This window comes from Pelobates fuscus, chromosome 10 (assembly GCF_036172605.1).
Source record: "Pelobates fuscus isolate aPelFus1 chromosome 10, aPelFus1.pri, whole genome shotgun sequence".
Taxonomy (NCBI): Eukaryota; Metazoa; Chordata; class Amphibia; order Anura; family Pelobatidae; genus Pelobates; species Pelobates fuscus.
In genome coordinates this window covers 140,661,157-140,685,749 of record NC_086326.1, presented here as the reverse complement: position 1 = coordinate 140,685,749, position 24,593 = coordinate 140,661,157, and the positions used below count along the sequence as shown (strand labels likewise).

The 24,593-nt window shown below is 44.8% G+C and overlaps 2 protein-coding genes across 3 annotated transcripts in view; both read left to right on the top strand.

Moving 5' to 3' along the window:
* LOC134574527 (oocyte zinc finger protein XlCOF6-like) overlaps positions 1–24,593 on the top strand; it is a 169,018-nt gene that overhangs the window by 109,638 nt on the left and 34,787 nt on the right. The window lies entirely within an intron of this gene.
* On the top strand, positions 5,317–12,578 carry LOC134574559 (oocyte zinc finger protein XlCOF7.1-like). Of its 2 annotated transcripts, none has more exons than XM_063433682.1 (5): positions 5,317–5,345; positions 7,438–7,562; positions 8,921–9,109; positions 9,225–9,303; positions 11,038–12,578. In XM_063433682.1, exons 2-5 carry the CDS (start codon positions 7,485–7,487, stop codon positions 12,495–12,497), a joined length of 1,806 nt encoding a protein of 601 aa, XP_063289752.1. In that variant the 5' UTR covers positions 5,317–5,345; positions 7,438–7,484; the 3' UTR covers positions 12,498–12,578. The 2 variants fall into 2 exon arrangements, with proteins under 2 accessions (XP_063289752.1, XP_063289751.1); XM_063433681.1 differs by having other exon boundaries at positions 11,035–12,578.

Sequence of the window (24,593 nt, the reverse complement as noted above, 5' to 3'; positions counted from 1 at the left end):
AGCCTTCAAGTTTGACATGCTTGATGTAGGCTATCACAAGAATGATCGATTCTTAAAAAAAGCCATAGGATATGTATGGATATATTAAGAACGAGAGAGGAAAAGCACATGGCAAGATTAACAAAAGTTCTTCTAGTAATTTCGCCATTGAGAAAGTAAGATTATTGAGCTAGGATACGCAAAAATGAAAGCAAAAAAAGGATGGATTATGAAACTAAGAGAAATAATTAGCATCATATTCCGATGTTAAATCACAGAGTAAACTGTCCTGCATAAATTATATCTAGAAATCAACTAAACAAGAGAGCATGTTGAGACTTTGAGCACTGAAGCTCCCAATCTTGGGGTTACAGAATACATTATTCATATTTAGAGGTGACTGAAGATGCTGCAGCTGATTGCGGTCTTGAGGACTGATTGACAAACTGATCAATCAACTAATAGTGATTGGGGAGTGCCTCACTGGGATTTCATGCCTGACTTGTCATATAAACTGTCTCCTTTGCAGAGCCGTCCTGCACAAGTCTCCATAGACATTTCATGTGTCCAACTCAAGCAAAGACACTGGGTGTCAAATTGTGTTACCATGTTGCAATGAAACAAACTCTTACAATTACACATTTTTCATATTACTATGGCACTCTGCGATATGCTCTTACACACTGCACGTTACTTCAGTGTGTGTATGAATGCATGTGTAATGGTTATTGTGTAAATAAATAAAACCAGTCCTTTTTATGATTAGTATATTACTAAAGTTCATTCATTCTTTCATACACAAGTCCCTGCAATCCTGTTTCTCTCCCTTTATTCCTCAACATCCCTCGTTTCTACCCATGTCTCCCAACACCACCTATCTCTGCTTTCATCATTCCCTCACCTACACCATGGTTCCCTCCTCATTCCTTCACCCACACCATGGTCCTCTCCTCATTCCTTCACCCACACCATGGTCCTCTCCTCATTCCTTCACCCACACCATGGTCATCTCCTCATTCCCCCACCAACACCATGGCTCCCTCCTCATTCCCTCACCCACACCATGGTTCCCTCCTCATTCCTTCACCCACACCATGGTTCTCCCCTCATTCCCCCACCTACACCATGGCTCCCTCCTCATTCCCTCACGCACACCATGGTTCCCTCCTCATTCCCCCACCTACACCATGGCTCCCTCCTCATTCCCCCACCTACACCATGGCTCCCTCCTCATTCCCCCACCTACACCATGGCTCCCTCCTCATTCCCCCACCTACACCATGGCTCCCTCCTCAATCCCTCACCTACACCATGGCTCCCTCCTCATTCCCCCACCTACACCATGATCCCCTCCTCATTCCCCCACCTACACCATGATCCCCTCCTCATTCCCCCACCTACACCATGATTCCCTCCTCATTCCCCCACCTACACCATGGCTCCCTCCTCATTCCCCCACCTACACCATGATCCCCTCCTCATTCCCCCACCTACACCATGGCTCCCTCCTCATTCCCCCACCTACACCATGATCCCCTCCTCATTCCCCCACCTACACCATGGTTCCCTCCTCATTCCCCCACCTACACCATGGCTCCCTCCTCATTCCCCCACCTACACCATGATCCCCTCCTCATTCCCCCACCTACACCATGGTTCCCTCCTCATTCCCCCACCTACACCATGATCCCCTCCTCATTCCCCCACCTACACCATGGCTCCCTCCTCATTCCCCCACCTACACCATGGCTCCCTCCTCAATCCCTCACCTACACCATGGCTCCCTCCTCATTCCCCCACCTACACCATGATCCCCTCCTCATTCCCCCACCTACACCATGATCCCCGCCTCATTCCCCCACCTACACCATGATTCCCTCCTCATTCCCCCACCTACACCATGGCTCCCTCCTCATTCCCCCACCTACACCATGGCTCCCTCCTCATTCCCCCACCTACACCATGATCCCCTCCTCATTCCCCCACCTACACCATGGCTCCCTCCTCATTCCCCCACCTACACCATGGCTCCCTCCTCATTCCCCCACCTACACCATGGCTCCCTCCTCATTCCCCCACCTACACCATGATCCCCTCCTCATTCCCCCACCTACACCATGATCCCCGCCTCATTCCCCCACCTACACCATGGCTCCCTCCTCATTCCCCCACCTACACCATGGCTCCCTCCTCATTCCCCCACCTACACCATGGCTCCCTCCTCATTCCCCCACCATCTCTGACTCTCTTTTTCCATTGATTTCATTGATTCCCCATGGATTCTGTCTGTTATCCATTCATGTTGCTCCATGTTTCGCTCTGTCTCCATTCCCCAGCCCCCTGGGTCCTGACACTCAGTATCCCGAGCTCCATCTTATTACCGGCAGGTGCAGGTGGGAGGATGAAGCATTAAGCCGGGCACAATTTAAGGGCAAGAGCCACAGCCCCGCCTCAGACGTCACAGAGCCGCGCGGCGCCCGTTTGGGTGGTCACTGAGCGGCCGCAGTGCATGCTGGGAGTATTCATTATGTGTGCTGGACAGCAGCTCAGGCTCAGTCAGCATAGAGAGGGCTGGGTTGGCAGTGCTGGGCTGGGCTGGCTGGTAGTGATAGGCTGTGCTGTGCTGGCTGCCAGTAATTGGGTGTCCTGGGCTGGCAGTAATATGCTGGGCTGGGCTGGCTGGCAGTAATTGGTTGTGCCGATGTGATCTCACAGAACACCGAGCTGGCTGGCTGGCAGTAATTGACCTGGCTGGCAGTAATAGGCAGGGCTGGCTTGCAGTAATAGGCAGGGATGGCTGGCAGTAATAGGCTGGGCTGGCTGGCAGTAATTTGTTGTGCAGGGCTGGTTGGCTGGCTGGCAGTGATAGGCTGAGCTGGGTTTGGTGAGATGATGAGCTCTATCAATAAGGACAGGTCACAAGCTCTCTCCCCTGCCCTATGCCAAGTGATGGTGGGTATCAGCCAATATTACATGGCACACCTGGCCAAGGTAGAAGAGGGAGGGTTGATGGAGGAGAAGATACCATACAGGCTGTAATTAGTTGGTCTCCCCTCATACTTTGTATATAATATTAGACTGGTCTTTTATCATAGTGATACATCCATATAGCTACACTCCATCCCAGGAGGTGGGCATACAATGTTGGTAGTATGGTGTATATATGATTTCACTCATGTACAGTAAGGTATTCTGCATAGAGTGGAATTGAAATTGAAAAATACATTAAAACCGCACTTTTAAAAACTGACACAAAAATGCCTGGCTCCAGACACATAGAGCATTTCAGTTTCTGTTAAGTGTTCCTTTAATCTTTAAACAGGAGATTAGCTCTTACGCCATTCCACAACCATATAGTCCTTTCACATCATGTGACAAGTAGTGAGGGCGTGGGATAGCTATTGCTGGTAACATAGTACAAGGCAACAGGGGCATCAATAAGAAAGAGGAGGCAGCTTCTGTTAATAAATGCATATAACTAATGTGGATGTAGAACGTTGGCATTAACAGTCCAGCGAGCATGGGCGTCCTGCAGGTGCCCTGGAAACCTAATTATTGGTCATACTGCTTGAACATGGTTAAACTCAGAACCAGGCAATGATGCCCATAACCTTCTAATACCATAAGGCATTTAGTGGTTATAGTGCTCAGACTGCCTTTTATTGTGTCCATCAGAACACAATATTCTTATAACTAGCCTCAGTCTCTCTATAAGTATTAATCCAGTAACACAGATATTCAAACCATTTCACTGTTCTCTCTGAGGCATGGAAATAAAGTGATAGTTTGCACACCTTTCATGTGAGAAGAACAAACTAAATGCGAGGGAAAGAGTTCTGATCATTATGTATTTGTTGATTTTATTGTATGGATGTATAGATTATTTGCCTCCTATAAAGCACTGAATGCTGTCATTTACATCTATTTTTTTATTCCGGTTTTTCATAATCATGGTAGGTAAATTGTATTTTTATGCTGTTGTGTTACAGATAGTCTGGCAAATATAAGGCCTTGATACCCTTTATTTAAATAATAGATCCACTAGATGTTTTTTTTTAATATTGCCCGAATCCCATCAGTACCACAAATCATATTGGGGGATCACCACTGCCTACCATGACACCAAGTGATCACCTTATTATTGTGGCTAATATATTTCAGTAGAGAGGTCTTATGGCTCACCTACCAAAAGGGCATGCCCAACAAGCATGCAAAGGGGCATGGCCATATGACAGCAGACCATGCTTAATCGCTCTGTGGTCGGCCCTTATGCCCAGTTCCCTCCTGCATTTTGCAATCTGCTGGCAGATTTCAATATGCATGACAGGTCCTAGGGACCTAAATAGGTTGGGACAGTACCTCTGGACTGTCCCAGCAAATTTGAAACTGTTGGCATCTATGATACATGTACCTTACATTATACCGGTACTTATAGAAAAATGTAAAAAGTGATCAGTAGTTTACTGGGAAATAACCCTCCGTATAGTGTTATTCATATTCAGGTTGGTTTCTTTTTCACAAACGTGATTATATACTGGACAACTATCTGAAAAGTTTTAAAAAGTTCACTCAAGCTTGAGCCAGATTATATTAATCAGAAAATGTGGCACCCTGACACCATGCATTTGAATTGGAAATTCTAAATAAGTAATCAAGTTTGTCCTATGTGAAAACTAGATTTGTCTACTAATAACTGGACATTCCTCTGAAGGAAAAAGTCAGTTCTGGTCTGAGCCAAATGATACCGGCCTTGTGATATACTTTATGATCAATGTCATTGAGCTCAGGCCAGACTGCACTTTCTCCTATAGCTGGGGACCCACTAATTAGAAAACAACCCAAGTTTGGTTGATCCATGATAGCTTGACTGTGCCAGGCTTGGCACTGTATTTAATTATCTGTTTCCAAAGATTCAACATTTTTAAACCTTTCATTTTGTTGTTTAGTAAATAATAATGTTCATGTAAAAGGGGCTGGATGAACAAGATGCCAAGCTGAGTAAGCAACTGGGTGAATAGGAGGTTAACCACATTGCCCCCCTGCCAGTCTCTCAGCCCTGTCTCCACTACTCCTGCTCCCACCCTGGCAGCCCTGGCTCCTCTGTGACGTCACTATAGCAGCGCTCTGAACTACAACCAGGGCACAGAGAGATTTACCATAGAGATGAGGAAGTGTTTATACAAACCGGAAAAGGGAAGTGCTCGGCAGCCATTATGGTTTAGGGCAAACCTCCTATTGTTGCCACAAGTAGGACTAGTAGCCCTGGAAGCCGGTGATGGCTGTGTGACAGTAGGATGGGAAGTGACTGACACCTTCACACAGCTTTCTATCCCCATAGATCTCACAGACATTACCAGGACTGACAGGTATGTCATCTCATCACATGGGGTAGGGGTACACCTAGCCTGGCTGCTCTAAAATGGGAGGAGGGGAAACAACCTGCTGAGCTGTGAGAGAGGGACAGTAAGGAATGATTTGGGGCAGGAGGATACAGGGAAGGTCTGTCCTTGGGGCAGGTGATGAGTTGCTGTGCTGTCATGGAGATGGGAAAGTAACATGCTGTCCATGGAGGCAGGTGATGAGATGCTGCCTTTAAAAAGAGGTATTACAATATTAAGCTGTCCTCATAGTGGAGGGAATGTATTGGAGTGCTGTCCTAGTTGGGGTGCACTATAATGAGGTGCAATGCTGTCCTAGTTTGGGTGCACTATAATGAGGTGCAATGCTGTCCTAGTTGGGGTGCACTATAATGAGGTGCAATGCTGTCCTGGTTGGGGGGCACTATAATGAGGTGCAGTGCTGTCCTAGTTTGGGGGCACTGTAATGAGGTACAGTCCTGTCCTAGTTGGGGGACAGTGTAGTGAGGTGCAGTGCTGTCCTACTTGGGGGGCACTGTAATGAGGTGCGCTGCTGTCCTAGTTGGGGGGCACTGTAATGAGGTGCAGTGCTGTCCTAGTTGTGGGGCACTGTAATGAGGTGCAGTGCTGTCCTAGTTTGGGGGCAGTGTAATGAGGTGCAGTGTTGTCCTAGTTGGGGGGCACTGTAATGAGGTGCAGTGCTGTCCTTGTTGGGGGGCAGTGTAATGAGGTGCAGTGCTGTCCTACTTGGGGGGGGGGCTGTAATGAGGTGCAGTGCTGTCCTAGTTGGGGGGCACTGTAATGAGGTGCAGTGCTGTCCTAGTTGGGGGGCACTATAATGAGGTGCAGTGCTGTCCTCGTTGTGGGGGCACTGTAACGAGGTGCAGTGCTGTCCTTGTCGGGGGGCAGAGTAATGAGGTGCAGTGCTGTCCTAGTTGGGGGGCACTGTAATGAGGTGCAGTGCTGTCCTACCTGGGGGGGCACTGTAATGAGGTGCAATGCTGTCCTGGTTTAGGGGCACTGTAATGAGGTGCAATGCTGTCCTACCTGGGGGGGGGGGGAGGGCACTGTAATGAGGTGCAGTGCTGTCCTACCTGGGGGGGCACTGTAATGAGGTGCAATGCTGTCCTGGTTTAGGGGCACTGTAATGAGGTGCAATGCTGTCCTGGTTTAGGGGCACTGTAATGAGGTGCAATGCTGTCCTGGCTTAGGGGCAAATAAGGTGCAGTGCTGTCCAAGTTGCGGGGGGGGCACTGTAATGAGGTGCAGTGCTGTCCTAGTTGGGGGGCACTGTAATAAGGTGCAATGCTGTCCTGGTTGGGGGGGCACTGTAATGAGGTGCAGTGCTGTCTTGATTTGGGGGGGCACTGTAATGAGGTGCAGTGCTGTCTTGATTTGGGGGGGCACTGTAATGAGTTGCAATGCTGTTCTGATTAAGGGGGCACTGTAATGAGGTTGTTGTGGTGGAGAGTGTAATGAGGTGCAGTGGGGGTGGGGAGGGGAATGTAAAGTTGATAAGTAGACTCACACCTGAATTTCAATGCATCCCCGTATTCACATTTCCAAAAGCATACAAGGCAACATTTCAACCCCAAGTATGTCTTGGTCAGAGACTGACCGTGTTTGCATTACGTGCTAAAACCAGCTGTGCTTTAGGAAATGTATGATAATTTTTTTTATTGTTTGGGACAAGTAAATAGTAAGTTATATGTCGTGTACTGTTTTGTAGAGCCATTATTCTGGTGCATGGAGCCATGTATAATTTGTATTGTGCAATTTTCCCTTCCTGCTCTGGTATTTCTGTTGCTCTGTTTTTAATATAAATGTTAACTAAGTTTGTAATATTATTCATTCGAATACCTGATAGTAATATCAGATAATGCTCAGATCTGCCCATTTGAATGCAACTGACACTAACAGAAATTACCCACACTACCTGCAACATTGACAGAAATTACCCACAGCCCTGTACATCTCTCCCATTTACTGCAGTGTTAAACTAACAGGACCTGGGGTCTATTAAAGCTATCATGTCTCCATTTTATACTTACATTACCATAAAATCAATGGTCATTTTCTAATTTCTGATTACAATCACCAGGGCCACAACCATTCTCAGAAAATAAGTCCGACTCCGATTAATTTATAATGAATAAGGACAGGAATAAGATGACTGAGAGGATTCTGAATCTCACCCTGGAGATCATCTACCTGCTGACCGGAGAGGTGAGGGATTCTGGCATTGGCCCCAAGGATTGACCGCAACCCTGATAAACAATGTTTGGGATCATCAAACTGGGCATAAGGACAGAAATGGAAAGCTCAATCTTGTAAGATCTATGTATATAGCTCTAATAGGCATTACATGACATTGAGAGAATGTGTAGTACATGCAGTATATGATTGTAGACACATTTTCATAGGGTGTTACATTACATATGGAGACATAAATATAGTGGACCTTAATTTTAGTGTGAGACCCAGCAAATGCAAAATGTGCTACAACAGTTGTTTAAATTGTTTGACTAACAGGTATCTACACCAAACTGAAAACTGGTTAGTTTAATTTATGATATTGTAATTATGTGCAGATCACACCACATGTTCTGTCAGTTATGCCTAAAAATCAACAGCATAATCTATAGATTGTTCAAGTTATAAACAGTTTGGATGCTCCTGCCCTGGCAATGTGGTGGTCTATTGCATTGGTCCCAAACCCAAATCATGGGCCACCAACAGCCCAGGTTTTGTCAGTATCTCCATTTGAATAAAAAAGGGAAATACATAAATCCTGTAGGACTGTTGGTTGTCCATGAGGATCCGAATGGAAAAGCAGAAGCAAAAATAGCTGATCTAAATACAAATTCTCCAACTCAGCCACACTCACAAGATGGCAAATTATTGCCCCATTTTTTCCATTTGGAGTTAAAGGGACACTGTAGGCACCCAGACCACTTCCGCTAATTGAAGTAGTCTGGGTGCTGTCACCCTTTTGCACTTAGTGCTGCAATGTAAAACTGCACTAGAGGGCTTCCAGAATCCAAACCGACCTTTGGTCGGTTATCTGACGCTGGACATCCTCACGGACCTCCAGCGTCCGATTTAGCTCTTAGGAAAGCATTGAATAATGCTTTCCTATGGGGAGGTGTAATGCGCAGGCGGCGCAGGGCGGCGCCTGACCCAGAGCCGAGGGACATCAGTGCTGCATTCAGGTAAGTGTCTGAAGGGGTTTTAAGGGAGGGAGGGAGGGGGGCACTCTAGGAGCCTAAAGTGCCAGTACACGGGTTTATTTTCCAGGCACTATAGGATCCCTTTAAGTCAATAAATTTGCATTGTCACACAAAGAAAGCATATTGTAGAATTCAGAGAGTCGAAAGTCAGGATATGTGTTTGAAAATATAGAGATTGAAGAGGAAATACGAGTTGGGCAAATTGCTTTTGTTTTTTAGGATGACCTAAATGTAAGTTGGAGACCTAAAAAGGAATGGGCAGAATTCTGTACATCAGAGGAATCCATTGGAATAATCACATAGTTCATATCTTTGTACACAAAATTATATATTCATGTTTTTCTCTATAAACAGGAATATGTCATTGTGAAGAGGCCTGGTGAGCGTGTCAGACACAGCAGCAGCCCCTGTGTTTCAGGAGGACCCTACAAGGTCCAGAGCTCCAGCACTTTGCCATCACTTCACTCATTGACACATGAGAGAAATAATGACAAGAAGATCCTGGAACTGACCAATAAGATCATCCAGCTGCTGACTGGAGAGGTGAGGCCTCTGGGTATGGATTATTATACAGTAAAACCAATGGTTGTGTGTGGATGATAGCTGTATCCGATATAAATGTAAGTTTTAATGATGTCACTGTCTATTTTTTATGTAGGACTGGGAGTATTTAGAAGAACCTAAAGATTGTTACAAGGACATAATGAAAGAGAAAAACCAGCCCATCAGGACACGGGGTAAGGACAAGCTTAAAGGGGAACTCTCAGAACCATAACTACTAGACCAGATTGTAGTGGTTATGGTTCCAAAAAAAAAAGAAGTTTGGTCAGAAATGTAAAAACTGCTTATAACAAAGAATGAAATAAGTGAAGTCCTTATACTATATACACTTTCAAAAAAGTTCAAACGGCAGTTAAAATATGGATCATTTACAATATCTCTAAAGTCCTTGAACAAAAACGACAATGTATGAGGAACCCTTCATAATTAGAGCAAGACAGTGTTTAGTTTATATGAGACGCTTGATCCTGAAATGCCGAATTCAGATGAAATGTTCTCTATTTCACCATTACATTATAGTGTCGTACATTTCTAAACTCAAACATTTTCCAGAAAAAAATATTTAGAGCATAGAGATTGTTCCGCTTCCAGCTCTATGAACAATATTTTCTGACACAGCACAAATGGAAACCATAAAATCTATGAACCCTTTGAAAGCACTAGGTATGAACATTGCCATGTCTTAAATAGAAATAGAAATAGAAAATTAGAAAAAACTTCTTTTTAACAAAAATGAATCTTGTTTTCCCTTTGACACTACGTAAATATAATCCGATGTTATGGGTTAGAACGTTCATGTGATAAACTGGGAGACATATCAATAAATCATACATATAAATCTTCTAAAAAAAACAAATATTCTTTCATTTATCTGTCTGAGAACAAGTCCATGAATCTCAATCAATGGACCTCAATCCTTTTGAGAATGATAGAATATTTTGGAGAAACTAGTTGCCTCTGTTTTAACCTCCATTAGGAAGGAGGGAATTGTTCGCTACCAACACAACGTGGTCGGTGTGGTAGACTCACATCACGGTAGAGTGATTCATGTAGATGTTTCCAATTTCTTCATCCCCTGTATACATACATGGTATCATTAGTTGAGTTACTAAGTAACACAATAATCTCTAGGTTTACACATTTGTTTAGAATTCTTTGGTTGATCCGATCCGTAAAAGAACTGCTGGCATGCACTATAACAGGGGTAGGCCACCTTTGGCACTCCACATGTTGTGGACTACATCTCTCACAAGGCTCTTACAGTCATAATGCTGGCATCATGGTAGGTATAGTCCAAACCATCTGAAGGTTGCCTATCCCTGCACTATAAGCCGATAATAAATAATTCTGCAGACAGTACACTCACTCCTACATTAGTGTGTGCAGTTGATAGCACCACACACATTTCTAATGTAAAGGAATCACGGGGAAGAAAGTTGTGTTTGTCAAGAAATCGTATCACAACATTGCCTGTTTGAGATTCAACAACTTTATTGTTCCATAAAACAACTATGCACACGTACTGAATGGCAGTGAAAATTGACAACAGATACAGCCCATCAAAATGCCTCACATGTTTTCTGTGCTGGAGCAAATAAATATATAATATATATATATATATATATAAAACAAGGGGAACCCCAGCACTTCTTAGTCACGATATACTATATACTCACGATTGTACTATAGGGTACACATGGCAGCTATGAGAGCTATTACTCGGTACACTACCATTATGCTGTTCACTGCATTGACATTTAAATTAAAGGAACAGGATACAAGAACAGAGATAAATTGAATATATTTACATGGACCCCGTACTTCTACAAACCCACAGAAAGTCTTGGTCTGCGAAAAAAATGTTTTCTTGCTGGTGTAAATCACTAATCACAGATTTTTGTTTCCAGTAGATGGACATTTTGGAAGAAACACCCACAAAGGATTCTATACAACATTTTCTTCATCTGGTTCTGGAAATAAAGATAAAAATCCCATAAAATGCAATGCACAGACAAAGCATGCTTCTCAGATTGAGATCAAATTGGCTCTATGTAAAGAAGGACACGTCAAAGATACTGACGTTCATACACCCACAGAACTTAAACAGACAGAATATACATCTGCCCGCATTAAGAATGAGCTAGCCTCAAATGAAAAAGGAAACCTCACAAGCACTGACACTTACATACCCACAGAACACAAACAAGCAGAATATACATCCACTTATTATAAGAACAAGACAAACTTATGTGAAGAAGAAAATATCACAGACCCAAACATGCATTCACCCGCAGAATACATAACCACGTATATTAAGGAAGAACCAGCTTCATGTGAAGAAGACAATCTCACACCCACAGACTATACCTATGTTAATATCAAGGAGGAATCCACATCAGGCGAAGATGAAAATATTACAGACACTGAAATCTATGCACCTGCTGAACATACAGAGACAGACTATTCATCTACTCAGATTAAGGAAGAAGGACATCCCACTGACACTTACTTTTATATTACTTCACATCACAAACGAGCAGAATACATGCTAAATGAAGAATGTAGGAATGATAGTAGTGATATGCTCAGAGTATGTAACAGCTTGTCAATAGAACAGCATAAAGAAAGTATTAAAAACTATAATATACTATCAGCTAGTACATTTGGCAAAAGGAATAATACCACGGATGGAATATACAGCTGCCCTGAACGTCCAGAATCCCATGCTACTGATTCAGACCCCGTGAAACTCGCAAAAGGTCACCGGAAAAAGCTATTGGCATGTCCTGAATGTGGCAAATGTTACACTCGCAGATCGATTCTTGTTGTGCATCAGAGGAGTCACACGGGAGAGAAGCCATTTTCATGTTTTGAATGTGGGAAATGTTTTACTGACAAATCCAACCTACTCACACATCAGAAGATTCACACAGGAGAGAACCCATTCTCATGTCTTGAGTGTGGTAGATGTTTTCCCTACAGGTCATATCTTGTAAAACATCAAAAGATTCACACAACAGATAAACCATTCTCGTGTCCTGTATGTGGGAAACGTTTTGCAGAATCTGTTGGTCTTACAACACACCAGAGGACCCACACTGTTGACAAACCCTTTTCATGTAACCAATGTGGTAAAACATTTGTCAGTAAATCAAACCTTGCGGCCCATCAGAAGTTGCACACGGGAGAAAGACAATTAAAATGTTCAGAATGTGGGGAATGTTTTACCACTAAATCAAATCTTCTTTCTCATCTGAGGAGCCACACATCAGAGAGACCATTCTCTTGTCCCGAATGTGGGAAATGTTTTAGTCACCGGTCATATGTTAATAAGCATCAGAAGATTCACGAAAAGGGCAAACATTTGTAACATTCTAGGTCTTGGAAATGCTTTATCATTAAATCAAATATCATTATGTGCTGAGTAATTCAGTGATACTGAAAATAAAATAAAAACAATCTATTAATAAAAAGTAGTGATGTCCCGAACAGTTCGCCGGGAACCGTTCGCTGGCGAACATAGCGTGTTCGCGAACACGCGCGATGTTCGGTCCGCCCCCTATTCGTCATCATTGAGTAAATTTTTACCCTGTACCTCACAGTCAGCATACACATTCCAGCCAATCAGCAGCAGACCCTCCCTCCCAGACCCTCCCACCACCATGACAAATAGGGGGCGGACCGAATAGGGGGCGGACTGAACATCGTGCGTGTTCGCGACCGCGAACACGCTATGTTCGCAAGCGAACGGTTCCCGGCGAACTGTTCGGGACATCACTAATAAAAAGCTTTCATTTTAATATACATGCATGAATTCCTCATGATTCTGTCTGTTTAATGCAGAGAGGTGCTAGATGTGCGCTGTTGACAAGAGTCATATACGTTGAGAGTTGAGTGGTGTGGAAGATGCCAAACTGGAGTTACGGTCAGAGTTAAGCAAGAATTTCATATTTCTTTTTTTTATGCCAATCATTATTAAAAGGAATTCTACAAATATGTTTTTCTAATACTATAGTGTTGGACTTTCTTTTAGGGTCACCAGTCCTCCTCTCTGTGGAGAAATAAGGTGATTAAACTTTCCATTTCTCCCTCACCGTGCTGTTCTATAGGAAAGCATTGGGAGGCTATTGCACATGCGTGGCAAAACCCTGGGCTGAGCCAATTAGCATCATCTCATTGAGATGCTTGGAATCAATGCATCTCTATAGGGAGCATTCAGTGTCTCCATGCAGAGCGTGGAGATATTAAATGTAGGTGATGCACACTGTGCAGCAATAACCGAGGAAGCACCTCTAGTGGCTGTCTGAGTGACTCACTAGAGGTGTTACTAGGCAGCAATGTAAACAATACCTTTTCTCTGAAAAGCGTGGGGTGGGAGACACAGGCTTCCACTTGCAGCAGAGCCGGCAAGGGAGAAGCACATTGTTTGTCGGCAGCTTGAAGTGCGCACTGAGAACAGATGTAAAATATGCACAGAATTAACATTAAGCAACCTGGAGCTAGCCGCTTGCACACAGTTGAAAATATCTGCATGTGAAACATGCACATCTAGGCTCCTACTATCATGACCACATCAAATAGCAGAAGTGGTCATGGTGGTTGGAGTGACTCTTCAACCCCTTCCTGACACAAAAAATGGTCGTTAACGACACGTCTGATAGTAAATTGCCACTTACCTGATCGCTGGTGATCCCCCGCCGGCGATCGCGATCCTGGGGTCTGCCTGGGAGTTCAGACAGACCCCCACTGCCCGATGCGGCCCTCACGTGCCATGTGATCGCGGGGTCCTCGCGATCACATGGCCGGAATAGCCGGCTTGTGCAGTGCCTGAAAAAACAGGGACCACCGTGAACTCTCGGGGTCTAAGGAGGCCGTAGAGTGCAATGTAAATGGCTACTAGATGACCGAATTAGTCTGGATATTAAAGGGGTTGTATCCAATAGTTCTGACCTGTACCTGAATATGGTACGGCCTAAGGGTAACCTTTTGTTAGTTGGAGGTCGATCTATTGTTGATACCTTTAAGGAAAGGAAAGGTTGTGAGGACGTGGTGCTGTATACCTGTAAGCTGTAATTTAATAGTGATATGCGTTTGATGAGAGTGACCGTGCGTGGGTCAGTAATCTTGTTAATCCATAGTTAACTCTGGAAAGGTCGGTATTTTGGATGGGAGCTGGTTGGCGAAGGGGTGCACCTTGTAGAAAGCCTTAAAGTTTGATCGGGACAACGCGTCAGCTGCCGGAATGTGTTCACAAACTAGAAAGAATTGTAGTTTGGTGGCCAGCCATGTCAATCTCCATATTAACCGCATAATGGTTAAGGAGGAAGAGCGCCCTTTGTTAATGATATCGCAAGCCGCCAAATTGTCTGAGAAACACTTGACTGCCTTGCCGGCTCACGGATGACCCCAAGTATGTGCTGCTGCTACAATAGAATAGATCTCGAAAAGGGCTAAAGTTTCCCTGAAGGCCGGCAAGGCAAGTGCCTATTGAGGCCATACATCCCTGAACCAATGGTTACCAAAAATTGCAGCAATCCCTGAGTGGGCTGCTGCATCAGTCCAAATAACAGGAGAGTGCTTGGTCAGTGGGGGAATGAACATGGAGATGCCGTTCCATTCTGCTAGGAAGTGCTTCCACATAATTAAATTGGCTACGGCTGGCAGGTTAAGGACTATGGTGCCATCATCAGGCACGCCGGGTAGGAGGCAGAGTAGCCTGGAGATGAAGGATCTCCCTCGTGGAATGATACACATCGCGAAATTGAGGTATTCCAGTAGAGACTGGAGATCCCACTGAGAACCAGTACTATTTATCATGGGTGTTTTTCGTAAAACCAGCCCTGGTCCCAAATGGTAAGAAAATTGAAAAGCGTTCTGGTCACTAAGGAGTTTAAACATCTGTATGGACTCTGATAAAACCACCTCTTCAGGCAGAGAATTCCACATCCTTATAATTCTTACTGTAAAAAACCTATTCCTTTTGTAAGAAATTGATATGCAAAACTGCAATATTGTATATAACTTTCTGTTTATGTGACTGGTTTCACAACAGTGTGATAAGAATCAAAGCTTTCAGTTGCATTTTACAACGCCCAGCTAAAACAAAAGCTTACATCCCTCCAGCAGTTCTCCTGCCAACCAGTTTTCCATGCATGTTATCAGAAGATCAGAGTAGAGAACATCTAGGTGTAACCATGGAAGTGTGTGTTTTCCCAAGGCATCCTGTCCAATCTACCCAGAAACCCACCCTAACTGGTCACATCTTACACATTGTTACAGCATAGCTGGAGTAGATCAAAGATAAAGACTTGTGTAAAGACAGAACTCTCTAGAAAAAGGGGGCGGGATAAACCACTTTTGTGAGGGAAAAGGGATTCTGGGACTTGTAGTTAATGACTGTAAGCATCAGTCTTTAAAAGAACAACAGCCAAGGAGGTTGGACTCCTCTCTTTCTCTTTTGGAGAAGACAGCACAGCAAGCAGTGGTGCCATGGTGAACTGAGAAAGACTGTCCCAGACTACCAAAGATGAAGGCGCAAGGGGAAGATCTTCAGTTAAATGTTTAAGTATTGCCCTTATATCCTCCTAAAATTTGTAACAGTATCTTAAATTAATATTCACAATACATTTTATTATACACTTGTGTTTGTGTCTTATTTCTCACACATTCCCTAAACGAATATCCTTGTAAGAGGGTCATAATTTCTTACACCTTTTTCTAGTGCCATGATACCCTTTTTTAGAAGGTGCCCAAAATTGCACAGCATATTCAAGGTTTGGTCTTAGCAGCGATTTATAAAGAGGCAAAATTATATTTTCATCCTGAGAATTTATGCCCCTATTTATACATGACAAAACCTTACTGGCCTTAGCAACTGCAGACTGACATTGCATATTGCTGCCTAATTTGTTGTCTATAACAATTCCCAAATCCTTCTCGTGTGTAGTTATCAATAATTCACTACCATTTAGGGTGTATGTTGCTTGTGCATTCTTGACCCCGCAGTTCATAACTTTGCATTTCTCTACATTAAATTGTATCTGCCATTTTAGTGCCCAGTCCCCCAATCTATCCAAATTCCTCTGCAGCAAAGCAATATCCTGCTCACATTTTATTACTTTACAAAGATTTGTGTCAACTGCAAACACTAAAACATGGCTTTCAATGCCTATTGCAAGATCATTTATAAATATGTTAAATAGAAGCGGTCCTAAAACAGAACCCTGAGGGACACCACTTACCACTTTTGTCCAGCTTGAAAATTTACCATTAATGACAACTCTTTGTACTCTATCCTTAAGCCAATGTTCTACCCAAGAACAAGAAAATTCATCTAGACCAGTGTTCCCCAACCCCCGGGCCGCGGACCGGTACCGGTCCGTGGATCAAACGGTACCGGGCCGCCCAGGGGTGTGGGGTGTGCGAGCCTGCCGGCTAATGCAGGGCTGGCATTGCCCAAGTGCCAGCCCAGCAATGTGCCTCCCCGGTCTGCAGGCACATTGCTGACAGCCGGCAGGGGAGGGAGTGAGAGAGGACCCGGGAGCTCTTACCTGCAGCTCCTCCGGGTCCTCCTCTCGCGAGATTTGGAGCGTTGCCGCGGTAACCACGGCAACGCTCCAAATCTCGCGAGAGTGAACTCTAGCCCTGTAACTGGGCTAGAGTTCACCTCACCACCAGGGAATCCCCACCGGACCACCAGGGACTAAGAAATGTCCCCCCTCCTCCCAGTAAAGGTAAGAAGGGAGGGGGGACATGAATATATTAATTTTAATTAAATAAATTTTAAAAAAGCCTCCTTACCCCCCATACACACTGCCCCATACACACACTACACACACTGCCCCACAAACACTGCCCCACAAACACACTACACACATTGCCCCATACACACACTGCCCCATACACACACTACACACACTGCCCCATACACACACTACACACACTGCCCCCACACACACACTACACACACTGCCCCATACACACTACAAACACTGCCCCATGCACACACTACACACATTGCCCCACAAACACTGCCCCCATGCACACACTGCCCCCATGCACACACTACACACACTGCCCCATACACACACTACACACATTGCCCCACAAACACTGCCCCATACACACTACACACATTGCCCCACAAACACTGCCCCCATGCACACACTACACACACTGCCCCATACACACACTACACACATTGCCCCATACACACACTACACACACTGCCCCACAAACACTGTCCCCATACACACACTGCCCCACAAACACTGCCCCATACACACACTACACACATTGCCCCATACACACACTACAAACACTGCCCCACAAACACTGCCCCATACACAGACTGCACACACTGCCCCACAAACACTGCCCCATAAACACACTACACACATTGCCCCATACACACATTGCCCCATACACACATTGCCCCATACACACACTGCCCCATACACACACTACACACACTGCCCCATACACACACTGCCCCCATACACACACTGCCCCCATACACACACTGCCCCATACACACACTGCCCCATACACACACTGCCCCATACACACACTACACACACTGCCCCACAAACACTGCCCCCATACACACACTGCCCCACAAACATTTCCCCCATACACACACTACACACACTGCCCCACAAACACTGCCCCCCACACACACACTGCAACTCTCACACACACACTGCACCGCTCACACACACATACACACAATTTTGAGTCTATGTCTTTATGTGACTGTGTTTGTGATTTTCTGACTATGTATGTGCCTGTGTGTTTTTTTTAATATATGTGACTGTTTGTTTTTTTTTTGTCTTATTAAATCAAAACAAGCGGGCCACGGAAAAATTATCAAACGTTTACCGGTCCGCGGCGATAAAAAGGTTGGGGAGCACTGATCTAGACCACTTTCTTTTAGTTTGAAGACTAACCTATTGCGTGGAACTGTATCAAATGCCTTGGCAAAATCCAAGTAGATCACATCCACTGCAACACCCTGATCTACACTTCTACTTACTTCTTCGTAGAATGCAATCAGGTTAGTTTGGCATGACCTATGTTTCATAAAACCATGCTGATTATTGCTAATAACAAAGTTCTTCCCAATGAATTCCTGAATATTATCCCTTAACAGCCCTTCAAATATTTTCCAGTCACAGATGTTAAGCTCACAGGTCTATAATTTCCAGGCAAGGATTTTGAACCCTTTTTAAATATAGGAACGACATCTGCCTTCCTCCAAACCTCCGGTACAATACCTGAAACAAAAGAATCTTGAAAGATTAAATACAGAGGTTCACTTATTTCTCCACTTTGCTCCTTAAGTACTCGTGGGTGAATACCGGCAGGCCCCAGAACTTTATTTACATTCATTTTCTTTAACTGCTGTAGCACCTTGTTTCGAGTCATCCAATCACAAGTTATCTGCAAGTTTTTTGCAGCAATCATTTGCATATCTCTTGCCTCATTAATATATACTGAAGAAAAGTAGTTATTTAAAATTTCTGCTTTTTCCTGGTCTTCATTAACTAACAGACCCATCTCTGTTTCCAGTGTAAATACACTTTATTTTAATATTTTTTTTTTAGAATTGATGTACACGTTTTGGGGGTTGGTTTTGCATTCTGTGTGGTTTCTTATTTAGACCCTGAGCTGCATGCATGCTTTCAGATTAGACCCTGAGCTGCATGCATGCTTTCAGATTAGACCCTGTGCTGCATGCCTGGTTTCAGATTAGACCTTGGGCTGCATGCATGGTTTCAGATTAGACCCTGTGCTGCATGCCTGGTTTCAGATTAGACCCTGAGCTGCATGCCTGGTTTCAGATTAGACCCTGTGCTGCATGCATGGTTTCAGATTAGACCCTGTGCTGCATGCCTGGTTTCAGATTAGACCCTGAGTTGCATGCCTGGTTTCAGATTTAGACCGTGAGCTGCATGCATGGTTTCAGATTTATGCCCTGTGATGCATGCATGGGTTTAGTTTTATATCCTGAGCTACATGCCTGGTTTCAGATTAGACCCTATGCTACATGCATTGTTTCAGATTTAGTCCTTGAGCTGCATGCATGGTTTCAGATTAGAGCCTGAGCTGCATGCATGGTTTCAGATTAGAGCCTGAGCTGCATGCATGTTTTCAGATTAGACCATGTGCTGCATGCATGGTTTCAGATTTAGTCCTTGAGCTGCATGCATGGTTTCAGATTAGAGCCTGAGCTGCATGCATGGTTTCAGATTAGAGCCTGAGCTGCATGCTTGGTTTCAGATTAGACCCTGAGCTGCATGCATGGTTTCAGATTAGACCATATGTTGCATGCATGGTTTCAGATTTAGTCCTTGAGCTGCATGCATGGTTTTAGATTATAGCCTGTGCTGCATGCATGGTTTCAGATTAGACCATGTGCTGCATGCATGGTTTCAGATTAGAGCCTGAGCTGCATGCATGGTTTCAGATTAGACCATATGTTGCATGCATGGTTTCAGATTTAGTCCTTGAGCTGCATGCATGGTTTCAGATTAGACCCTGAGCTGCATGCATGGTTTCAGATTAGACCCCGAGCTGCATGCATGGTTTCAGATTAGAGCCTGAGCTGCATGCATGGTTTCAGATTAGACCCTGAGCTGCATGCATGGTTTCAGATTAGACCCCGAGCTGCATGCTTGGTTTCAGATTAGAGCCTGAGCTGCATGCATGGTTTCAGATTGGACCATGTGCTGCATGCATGTTTTCAGATTAGACCATGTGCTGCATGCATGGTTTCAGATTTAGTCCTTGAGCTGCATGCATGGTTTCAGATTAGAGCCTGAGCTGCATGCATGGTTTCAGATTAGAGCCTGAGCTGCATGCATGGTTTCAGATTAGAACCTGAGCTGCATGCATGGTTTCAGATTAGACCATGTGCTGCATGCATGGTTTCAGATTAGAGCCTGAGCTGCATGCATGGTTTCAGATTAGACCATGTGCTGCATGCATGGTTTCAGATTAGAGCCTGAGCTGCATGCATGGTTTCAGATTGGACCATGTGCTGCATGCATGTTTTCAGATTAGACCATGTGCTGCATGCATGGTTTCAGATTTAGTCCTTGAGCTGCATGCATGGTTTCAGATTAGAGCCTGAGCTGCATGCATGGTTTCAGATTAGAGCCTGAGCTGCATGCATGGTTTCAGATTAGAGCCTGAGCTGCATGCATGGTTTCAGATTAGACCATGTGCTGCATGCATGGTTTCAGATTAGAGCCTGAGCGGCATGCATGGTTTCAGATTAGAGCCTGAGCTGCATGCATGGTTTCAGATTAGACCCTGTGCTGCATGCCCGGTTTCAGATTAGACCCTGAGCTGCATGCATGGTTTCAGATTAGACCCTGAGCTGCATGCATGGTTTCAGATTAGACCCTGTGCTGCATGCTTGGTTTCAGATTAGACCCTGAGCTGCATGCATGGTTTCAGATTAGACCCTGAGCTGCATGCATGGTTTCAGATTAGAGCCTGAGCTGCATGCATGGTTTCAGATTAGACCCTGAGCTGCATGCATGGTTTCAGATTAGACCCTGTGCTGCATGCTTGGTTTCAGATTAGACCATATGTTGCATGCATGGTTTCAGATTTAGTCCTTGAGCTGCATGCATGGTTTCAGATTAGAGCCTGAGCTGCATGCATGGTTTCAGATTAGAGCCTGAGCTGCATGCTTGGTTTCAGATTAGACCCTGAGCTGCATGCATGGTTTCAGATTAGACCCTGAGCTGCATGCATGGTTTCAGATTTAGTCCTTGAGCTGCATGCATGGTTTCAGATTAGAGCCTGAGCTGCATGCTTGGTTTCAGATTAGACCCTGAGCTGCATGCATGGTTTCAGATTAGACCCTGAGCTGCATGCATGGTTTCAGATTAGACCCTGTGCTGCATGCTTGGTTTCAGATTAGACCCTGAGCTGCATGCATGGTTTCAGATTAGACCCTGAGCTGCATGCATGGTTTCAGATTTAGTCCTTGAGCTGCATGCATGGTTTTAGATTATAGCCTGTGCTGCATGCATGGTTTCAGATTAGACCATGTGCTGCATGCATGGTTTCAGATTAGAGCCTGAGCTGCATGCATGGTTTCAGATTAGACCATATGTTGCATGCATGGTTTCAGATTTAGTCCTTGAGCTGCATGCATGGTTTCAGATTAGACCCTGAGCTGCATGCATGGTTTCAGATTAGACCCCGAGCTGCATGCATGGTTTCAGATTAGAGCCTGAGCTGCATGCATGGTTTCAGATTAGACCCTGAGCTGCATGCATGGTTTCAGATGAGACCCCGAGCTGCATGCTTGGTTTCAGATTAGAGCCTGAGCTGCATGCATGGTTTCAGATTGGACCATGTGCTGCATGCATGTTTTCAGATTAGACCATGTGCTGCATGCATGGTTTCAGATTTAGTCCTTGAGCTGCATGCATGGTTTCAGATTAGAGCCTGAGCTGCATGCATGGTTTCAGATTAGAGCCTGAGCTGCATGCATGGTTTCAGATTAGAACCTGAGCTGCATGCATGGTTTCAGATTAGACCATGTGCTGCATGCATGGTTTCAGATTAGAGCCTGAGCTGCATGCATGGTTTCAGATTAGACCATGTGCTGCATGCATGGTTTCAGATTAGAGCCTGAGCTGCATGCATGGTTTCAGATTGGACCATGTGCTGCATGCATGTTTTCAGATTAGACCATGTGCTGCATGCATGGTTTCAGATTTAGTCCTTGAGCTGCATGCTTGGTTTCAGATTAGAGCCTGAGCTGCATGCATGGTTTCAGATTAGAGCCTGAGCTGCATGCATGGTTTCAGATTAGAGCCTGAGCTGCATGCATGGTTTCAGATTAGACCATGTGCTGCATGCATGGTTTCAGATTAGAGCCTGAGCGGCATGCATGGTTTCAGATTAGAGCCTGAGCTGCATGCATGGTTTCAGATTAGACCCTGTGCTGCATGCCCGGTTTCAGATTAGACCCTGAGCTGCATGCATGGTTTCAGATTAGACCCTGAGCTGCATGCATGGTTTCAGATTAGACCCTGTGCTGCATGCTTGGTTTCAGATTAGACCCTGAGCTGCATGCATGGTTTCAGATTAGACCCTGAGCTGCATGCATGGTTTCAGATTAGAGCCTGAGCTGCATGCATGGTTTCAGATTAGACCCTGAGCTGCATGCATGGTTTCAGATTAGACCCTGTGCTGCATGCTTGGTTTCAGATTAGACCATATGTTGCATGCATGGTTTCAGATTTAGTCCTTGAGCTGCATGCATGGTTTCAGATTAGAGCCTGAGCTGCATGCATGGTTTCAGATTAGAGCCTGAGCTGCATGCTTGGTTTCAGATTAGACCCTGAGCTGCATGCATGGTTTCAGATTAGACCCTGAGCTGCATGCATGGTTTCAGATTTAGTCCTTGAGCTGCATGCATGGTTTCAGATTAGAGCCTGAGCTGCATGCTTGGTTTCAGATTAGACCCTGAGCTGCATGCATGGTTTCAGATTAGACCCTGAGCTGCATGCATGGTTTCAGATTAGACCCTGTGCTGCATGCTTGGTTTCAGATTAGACCCTGAGCTGCATGCATGGTTTCAGATTAGACCCGGAGCTGCATGCATGGTTTCAGATTAGACCCTGAGCTGCATGCATGGTTTCAGATTAGAGCCTGAGCTGCATGCTTGGTTTCAGATTAGACCCTGAGCTGCATGCATGGTTTCAGATTTAGTCCTTGAGCTGCATGCATGGTTTCAGATTAGAGCCTGAGCTGCATGCTTGGTTTCAGATTAGACCCTGAGCTGCATGCATGGTTTCAGATTAGAGCCTGAGCTGCATGCATGGTTTCAGATTAGACCCTGTGCTGCATGCTTGGTTTCAGATTAGAGCCTGAGCTGCATGCATGGTTTCAGATTAGACCCTGAGCTGCATGCATGGTTTCAGATTAGAGCCTGAGCTGCATGCATGGTTTCAGATTAGAGCCTGAGCTGCATGCTTGGTTTCAGATTAGACCATGTGCTGCATGCATGGTTTCAGATTTAGTCCTTGAGCTGCATGCATGGTTTCAGATTAGACCCTGAGCTGCATGCATGGTTTCAGATTAGACCCCGAGCTGCATGCATGGTTTCAGATTAGAGCCTGAGCTGAATGCATGGTTTCAGATTAGACCCTGAGCTGCATGCATGGTTTCAGATTAGACCCCCGAGCTGCATGTTTGGTTTCAGATTAGACCCTGAGCTGCATGCATGGTTTCAGATTAGACCCTGAGCTGCATGCATGGTTTCAGATTAGACCATGTGCTGCATGCATGGTTTCAGATTAGAGCCTGAGCTGCATGCATGGTTTCAGATTAGCGCCTGAGCTGCATGCATGGTTTCAGATTGGACCATGTGCTGCATGCATGTTTTCAGATTAGACCATGTGATGCATGCATGGTTTCAGATTTAGTCCTTGAGCTGCATGCATGGTTTCAGATTAGAGCCTGAGCTGCATGCATGGTTTCAGATTAGAGCCTGAGCTGCATGCATGGTTTCAGATTAGACCATGTGCTGCATGCATGGTTTCAGATTAGAGCCTAAACTGCATGCCTGGTTTCAGATTAGACCCTGAGCGGCATGCATGGTTTCAGATTAGAGCCTGAGCTGCATGCATGGTTTCAGATTAGACCCTTTGCTGCATGCCCGGTTTCAGATTAGACCCTGAGCTGCATGCATGGTTTCAGATTAGACCCTGAGCTGCATGCATGGTTTCAGATTAGACCCTGAGCTGCATGCATGGTTTCAGATTAGACCCTGAGCTACATGCATGGTTTCAGATTAGACCCTGAGCTGCATGCATGGTTTCAGATTAGAGCCTGAGCTGCATGCATGGTTTCAGATTAGACCATATGTTGCATACATGGTTTCAGATTTAGTCCTTGAGCTGCATGCATGGTTTCAGATTAGAGCCTGAGCTGCATGCATGGTTTCAGAGTATGCACTAGTAGCAAGCACGAATCCAGAACATCATAATGAAAGGGAAAATCTTTTTTTAGACAGGGAATCCCGCCACAAGGACGGAAGGATTACCCAATTTTTCAAACCCCGTCACAACCGCCAAGAAATATCGCCAGATATACTTCTAACTCCCCCCAAGAGAAAAAGAATAGAGGAGAATGCTCGGAGAGAGGATTTCTTGAGAAAAAAGTATTAGAAAAACAATACGGTGTTTACAATCTAACAGACATAGAACTCAGTGATACAGATTTAAAGGCCCTAAACAAAGGTCTAAAGCAGGGGTAGGCAACCTTTTAACAGCGCTGTGCCGATATAGGATTGTGATGTCCCGTAGCGTGCCGGTCCTATTTTTTTTAAATTGAGGTGTGTATGCTGCCATATTCTGCTTGTGTTATTTTTACTGTAATTGCTTTGTATTGTTGTATTTGTGCGTATATGAGCTATTATATTGTATATGTTCAT